We start from the raw sequence: 8,234 nt of genomic DNA on the forward strand, positions 1-8,234 counted from the left end.
CACTGGTCAAAACTACGTCAGCTACTTAGAAAACTGCAGCGGCCAGGAGGTTATTGAGTCTCTCATCTCCATTGGGAAGAGACTTCAAGAAATTCATGATAAGGGGGTCATTCATCTTGACTTCAAGATGAATAATGTTACCGTAACCCAGACCCGCCACCATGGCCCAGTCTTCCATATCATCGACTACGGTCTGAGCAGTTACGCTGGTGACGTGCCTCCTATAACAGGTGACCCAGCGCAATGTCCCTGGATAGCCCCCGAAATCATTGAGGGAGAGCCAGTTGCTCCCGCTAACGACGTCTACTCCTTCGGGTAACTCATTGCCCAATTGGCTGAGGATCAGAAGGACGACGGAGTCCGACACCGCCTGTGCCAGCTTGTCCATCTCGCCACTGATATTGACCAATTCCAGCGCCCCAGTCTGCTTTCTTTGATCCGACACTTGAAGGTCATCGCAAAGTCCCAAACAGATAGCAGAGTGGAGAGGCGACATCGGGGAAAACGTTGAATTTCTATACTCTTTACTTCATTGACCAGTACCCACGCCCCCGCCTGGTTCGAGACTTGAAGGTCATCGCGGAGTCCCAAGCAGATAGTAAACAGTACTGATTGGAGACGGCGTCGGGGAAAACGTTAAATTTCTATACTTTTTACTTCATGTTTACATTGAAATGTACTTTAATTTCTCCAGAACTTGGAAACAAGGACTTTTCGCTTAAGAAAATAATAAACCTCTCAATCTATAATTAGGTTCGGTAAAATGCCATCTGCTGGCTATGTGCGCCTGTTGGGAAATGACCGGTGTAGACCCGGTTGCTCACCAAAGTGAGACGAAGGGTATTCGAGTACATAGTATTCGAATAACGTTACTTCCTATTTTGCCAGGCCCATAGCCTAGTGGTAGCATTCCCTCCTCTTACACAAGGGCGCCGGGTTCGATCCTGGCTGTTGGAGATTTATATGTATTGTATGTATGTATGTATGTATGTAAGATGTAGATAAGTAAAGGAGTAAGTATATATACTCATATAATGAACACTAATGAAAAAATTATCCGCGTGTTACTTAGAAATATCATTTATGAATTAAACTAAAGTATTTTTCAGAGAAAATCTATATTGATATAAAAAAAACAACAAACAATCAAATTTGATAAACTAGAGCTCATTAAATGACAAATAAAGAATATATGTGAATTTCAACAATTTTATTAACATCACAAAACGAAATACATAACCCAAATAATATAAATCATCAAAAGTTATAAAAAAGAAGCCCTCTCATGACGTAAGCACTTATATTATCGGCGGAATCCGGTAACACCTCTTGAATAGCATATGCAAGACGGAGTAGAGTGGCTAGGGTCAGAATCATATTCTCCACTTCAACTGACTAATGATATGTTAAGGATAAAGGCAACACAAACCACATACATCGATTGTAAGGATGGAATCAGGGATGAAACATCTATAACTAGAAAGGTTAAAGATACAAAGATGATGAAATACCTTTACCTGGGATCAGTAGCACCTGTGGCAATGGACACACCTTTGTAATGCTTGATCACTTACAACTGATCAACTTTAATACGAAAGTCTTAGGTATTGTCCCTCAGGAAAACTTTTTATAAATATTTATAAAACACATATATATGTTAGATATACACTATCTCTAGAATATATCTTTACCCGGGACGTGTAACACTTGTGTGGATAGACACAGCTTTGTAATGCATGATCTATTACACGAAATGAACTTCACTAACGAAGACATATACAACGCATCGTTGGACAACATTAATCAAATACCTATACAGAATTTTTATGTTAGATAAAAGACATTTCTTGATAGTAAACATAATAAATGATGACGAAAGATAAGGGATGGGCTTTGGGAACGTGTACAAAACGAAGGCAGGACGGCCACCACCGCGTCGTTCAGGTGAAAATTGAAGGCACTGCTTTAAAGTAGCAGTGATAACCATCGTTAATTGGTTGTGGAGCAGATGTAAGGTAGAGCGAGGTAATTATCTACCGCGTTCATTTGCCAGAAAGAGAGAGAGAGAGAGAGAGAGAGAGAGAGAGAGAGAGAGAGAGAGAGAGAGAGAGAGAGAGAGAGAGAGAGAGAGAGAGAGAGAGAGAGAGAGACGAAAACGCCCTCATCGCCTAGCCTGGGTACGATGATCGACCCCCCCCCCCCAACACACACACACACACACACACACACACACACACATTGTCATCATTTGGTTGGGGCCCAGCGGCATAACTCCCCCATCCTCCCAACAAAGAAGCGGCACATTGTCACTGTTGTTTTAGAAAGCTGTTTGTGTCAGCGATATCAATGTTCACCACGTTTGTAAGGTTGACGGGGGGGGGGGGGAGGATAGGGGGTCCCTTGTTCCCCTGTGCCCTTGTGAATGACGTCATGTGAACTTCTCAAAGATACCGTATCTTATGTTGTGACTTCACGGCACACCCTCCCTGTGTGAGGCAGAGAGATCCTACATGGTATGTGAGGTAGAGAGATCCTACATGGTGTGTGAGGTAGAGAGACCCTACATGGTGTGTGAGGTAGAGAGATCCTACATGGTGTGTGAGGTAGAGAGATCCTACATGGTGTGTGAGGTAGAGAGATCCTACATGGTATGTGAGGTAGAGAGATCCTACATGGTGTGTGAGGTAGAGAGATCCTACATGTTGTGTGAGGTAGAGAGATCCTACATGTTGTGTGAGGTAGAGAGATCCTACATGGTGTGTGAGGTAGAGAGATCCTACATGGTGTGTGAGGTAGAGAGATCCTACATGGTGTATGAGGTAGAGAGATCCTACATGGTGTGTGAGGTAGAGAGATCCTACATGGTGTGTGAGGTAGAGAGATCCTACATGGTGTGTGAGGTAGAGAGATCCTACATGGTGTGTGAGGCAGAGAGATCCTACATGGTGTGTGAGGTAGAGAGATCCTACATGTTGTGTGAGGTAGATAGATCCTACATGTTGTGTGAGGTAGAGAGATCCTACATGGTGTGTGAGGTAGAAAGATCCTACATGGTGTGTGAGGTAGATAGATCCTACATGTTGTGTGAGGTAGAGAGATCCTACATGGTGTGTGAGGTAGAAAGATCCTACATGGTGTGTGAGGTAGAGAGATCCTACATGGTGTGTGAGGTAGAGAGATCCTACATGGTGTGTGAGGTAGAGAGATCCTACATGTTGTGTGAGGTACAGAGATCCTACATGTTGCGTGAGGTAGAGAGATCCTACATGTTGTGTGAGGTAGAGAGATCCTACATGTTGCGTGAGGTAGAGAGATCCTACATGGTGTGTGATGTAGAGAGATCCTACATGTTGCGTGAGGTAGAGAGATCCTACATGTTGTGTGAGGTAGAGAGATCCTACATGTTGCGTGAGGTAGAGAGATCCTACATGGTGTGTGAGGTAGAAAGATCCTACATGGTGTGTGAGGTAGAGAGATCATACATGTTGTGTGAGGTAGAGAGATCCTACATAGTGTGTGAGGTAGAGAGATCCTACATGGTGTGTGAGGTAGAGAGATCCTATATGTTGCGTGAGGTAGAGAGATCATACATGTTGTGTGAAGTAGAGAGATCCTGCATGGTGTGTGAGGTAGAGAGATCCTACATGGTGTGTGAGGTAGAGAGATCCTACATGTTGTGTGAGGTAGAGAGATCCTACATGTTGTGTGAGGTACAGAGATCCTACATGTTGCGTGAGGTAGAAAGATCCTACATGTTGTGTGAGGTAGAGAGATCCTACATGTTGCGTGAGGTAGAGAGATCCTACATGGTGTGTGAGGTAGAGAGATCCTACATGTTGCGTGAGGTAGAGAGATCCTACATGTTGTGTGAGGTAGAGAGATCCTACATGTTGCGTGAGGTAGAAAGATCCTACATGGTGTGTGAGGTAGAAAGATCCTACATGGTGTGTGAGGTAGAGAGATCATACATGTTGTGTGAGGTAGAGAGATCCTACATAGTGTGTGAGGTAGAGAGATCCTACATGGTGTGTGAGGTAGAGAGATCCCATATGTTGCGTGAGGTAGAAAGATCATACATGTTGTGTGAAGTAGAGAGATCCTACATGGTGTGTGATGTAGAGAGATCCTAAATGGCGTGTGAGGTAGAGAGATCCTACATGGTGTGTGAGGTAGAGAGATCCTACATGGTGTGTGAGGTAGAGAGATCCTATATGGTGTGTGAGGTAGAGAGATCCTACATGTTTTGTGAGGTAGAGAGATCCTACATTTTGTGTGAGGTAGAGAGATCCTACTTGGTGTGTGAGGTAGAGAGATCCTACATGTTGTGTGAGGTAGAGAGATATTGGTGTGTGAGGTAGAGAGATCCTACATGGTGTGTGAGGTAGAGAGATCCTACATGGTGTGTGAGGTAGAGAGATCCTATATGGTGTGTGAGGTAGAGAGATCCTACATGTTTTGTGAGGTAGAGAGATCCTACATGTTGTGTGAGGTAGAGAGATCCTACATGTTTTGTGAGGTAGAGAGATCCTACATGTTGTGTGAGGTAGAGAGATCCTACATGGTGTGTGAGGTAGAGAGATCCTACATGGTGTGAGAGGTAGAGAGATCCTACATGGTGTGTGAGGTAGAGAGATCCTACATGTTGTGTGAGGTAGAGAGATCCAACATGGTGTGTGAGGTAGAGAGATCCTACATGGTGTGTGAGGTAGAGAGATCCTACATGGTGTGTGAGGTAGAGAGATCCTACATGGTGTGTGAGGTAGAGAGATCCTACATGGTGTGTGAGGTAGAGAGGTCCTACATGGTGTGTGAGGTAGAGAGATCCTACATGGTGTGTGAGGTAGAGAGATCCTACATGGTGTGTGAGGTAGAGAGATCCTACATGGTGTGTGAGGTAGAGAGATCCTACATGGTGTGTGAGGTAGAGAGATCCTACATGGTGTGTGAGGTAGAGAGATCCTACATGGTGCGTGAGGTAGAGAGATCCTACATGGTGTGTGAGGTAGAGAGATCCTACATGGTGTGTGAGGTAGAGAGATCCTACATGGTGTGTGAGGTAGAGAGATCCTACATGGTGTGTGAGGTAGAGAGATCCTATATGGTGTGTGAGGTAGAGAGATCCTACATGTTGTGTGAGGTAGAGAGATCCTACATGGTGTGTGAGGTAGAGAGATCCTACATGGTGTGTAAGGTAGAGAGATCCTACATGGTGTGTGAGGTAGAGAGATCCTATATGGTGTGTGAGGTAGAGAGATCCTACATGGTGTGTGAGGTAGAGAGACCCTACATGGTGTGTGAGGTAGAGAGATCCTACATGGTGTGTGAGGTAGAGAGACCCTACATGGTGTGTGAGGTAGAGAGATCCTACATGGTGTGTGAGGTAGAGAGATCCTACATGGTGTGTGAGGTAGAGAGATCCTATATGGTGTGTGAGGTAGAGAGATCCTACATGGTGTGTGAGGTAGAGAGATCCTACATGGTGTGTGAGGTAGAGAGATCCTACATGGTGTGCGAGGTAGAGAGATCCTACATGGTGTGTGAGGTAGAGAGATCCTACATGGTGTGTGAGGTAGAGAGATCCTACATGGTGTGTGAGGTAGAGAGATCCTATATGGTGTGTGAGGTAGAGAGATCCTACATGTTGTGTGAGGTAGAGAGATCCTACATGGTGTGTGAGGTAGAGAGATCCTACATGGTGTGTGAGGTAGAGAGATCCCACATGGTGTGTGAGGTAGAGAGATCCTACATGGTGTGTGAGGTAGAGAGATCCTACATGTTGTGTGAGGTAGAGAGATCCTACATGGTGTGTGAGGTAGAGAGATCCTACATGGTGTGTGAGGTAGAGAGGTCCTACATGGTGTGTGAGGTAGAGAGATCCTACATGGTGTGTGAGGTAGAGAGATCCTACATGGTGTGTGAGGTAGAGAGGTCCTACATGGTGTGTGAGGTAGAGAGATCCTACATGGTGTGTGAGGTAGAGAGATCCAACATGGTGTGTGAGGTAGAGAGATCCTACATGGTGTGTGAGGTAGAGAGATCCTACATGGTGTGTGAGGTAGAGAGATCCTACATGATGTGTGAGGTAGAGAGATCCTACATGGTGTGTGAGGTAGAGAGATCCTACATGGTGTGTGAGGTAGAGAGATCCTACATGGTGTGTGAGGTAGAGAGATCCTACATGGTGTGTGAGGTAGAGAGATACGTAACGTTAGTATAATTTTTTTCATTCCAAGCCTTGAGAGATGTCCTTTTTAAAGTAAATCATTTATCGTTATAAAAGGAAATAATAGATGAAATGTAAAATAGAAATACTTAAGATAATAGATATTATACGAATATTAATATTTGTGATTATTCTTTTTTAACTTAATATCAAAAAATGCCAAAAAAAACTTACATCCTTTTTATATATACATACATGCATATATATATATATATATATATATATATATATATATATATATCTTTTCTTTCTTTCAAACTATTCGCCATTTCCCGCATTAGCGAGGTAGCGTTAAGAACAGATGACTGGGCCTTTGAGGGACTACCCTCACCTGGCCCAATTCTCTGTTCCTTCTTTTGGAAGATTAAAAAAAAAAAACGAGAGGGGAGGATTTCCAGCCCCCCGCTCCCTCCCCTTTTAGTCGCCTTCTACGACACGCAGGGAATACGTGGGAAGTATTCTATCCCCCCTATCCCCAGGGATAATATATATATATATATATATATATATATATATATATATATATATATATATATATATATATATATATATCTTTCTTTTTTTTTCTTTCTTTCATACTATTCGCCATTTCCCGAGAAAGCGAGGTAGCGTTAAGAACAGAGGACTGGGCCTTTCAGGGAATATCCTCACCTGGCCCCCTTCTCTGTTCCTTCTTTTAGAAAATAGAAAAAAAAACGAGAGGGGAGGATTTCCAGCCCCCCGCTCCCTCCCCTTTGAGTCGCCTTCTACGACACGCAGGGAATACGTGGGAAGTATTCTTTCTCCACTATCCCCAGGGATAATATATATATATATATATATATATATATATATATATATATATATATATATATATATATATATATATATATATATATATATATATATATATATATATATATATATATATATATATATATATATATATATATATATATATATTTATGTATGTATATATATATATATATATATATATATATATATATATATATATATATATATATATATATATATATATATATATATATATATATATATATATATATATATATATATATATATATATATATATATATATATATATATATATATATATATATATATATATATATATGTATATATATATATATATATATATATATATATATATATATATATATATATATATATATATATATATATATATATATATATATATATATATATATATATATATATATATTGTCGTTATTAAAAGAAATAGAAAATAGATTAGAGATAATGAAAATAGTGTAATATTACATAAATATTAATTTTTGTAGATGAGTTTTTTTGAAACAAAAAAAAAAAAAAGATGCGAAAGAAAAGCACACATCCTTCTGTTATATGTATATAAAGAAATCAATCCTGAGTCAATGGCCGGTGCACATAACGAACAGTAATGTCGGGGTGCGTCGCTATAAAATCCGTAACCAGTGTGTTTGTGTCAGTTGGAGGCAGCTGTTGGACTTGCAGGGGTTGTATCCTGCGATGCACATTCTGGGATCTGACCTCCCGTGCCATGATGGCTGCCCGACGCCTCTCGAAGGCGTACTGCAAGTGTTTCAGAACTACCTCCAGTTTGGGTCGTGCTTCAGGATCATATCTTGTGGCTTCTCTAATTGTAGATACCACGCGTAAGCGGCGTCTCTTATAAACTATTTGAAGTATTCTAATAAGGAGGACGGCATATGAGAACACATCAGACTTTCTTGTGCTAGGTTGGCCGCGCTTCACCTCAGGAGCCATCCATGGGTAATCCTCAGGATCGCTCTCGAGTTCATTAGTCATGTCCTCGAAACATGCAAGTCCCAGATCGATGATGTTCACTCTGGGTGACTGCGGATCGCCGCTCACGACCACATTGTTAGCCTTTAGGTCATTGTGGATGAGTCCTTTGTGGTGCATTTCAAGAAGCCTTTGTCCAACCATCAGTCCCAGTTGCAGGAGATCGTAGCCATCTGGTCCTTTGCCTTTAATGATATCCTGGAGA

At 41.6% G+C, this 8,234-nt stretch overlaps 1 protein-coding gene across 1 annotated transcript in view; it reads right to left on the reverse strand.

The window, feature by feature from the left end:
* Positions 1-1,799: 1,799 nt before the first annotated feature.
* LOC139762023 (uncharacterized) overlaps positions 1,800-8,234 on the reverse strand; it is a 6,497-nt gene continuing 62 nt past the window's right edge. Inside the window, exons 1-2 of the mRNA XM_071686801.1 lie at positions 7,874-8,234; positions 1,800-1,811 (exon numbers count right to left, since the gene is read on the reverse strand). The exon at positions 7,874-8,234 is cut by the window's right edge and continues 62 nt beyond it. Coding sequence (XP_071542902.1) covers positions 1,800-1,811; positions 7,874-8,234 — 373 coding nt within the window. The remainder of the gene's footprint in view (positions 1,812-7,873) is intronic.

Source organism: Panulirus ornatus, chromosome 42 (assembly GCF_036320965.1).
Source record: "Panulirus ornatus isolate Po-2019 chromosome 42, ASM3632096v1, whole genome shotgun sequence".
In the NCBI taxonomy this organism is placed as follows: Eukaryota; Metazoa; Arthropoda; class Malacostraca; order Decapoda; family Palinuridae; genus Panulirus; species Panulirus ornatus.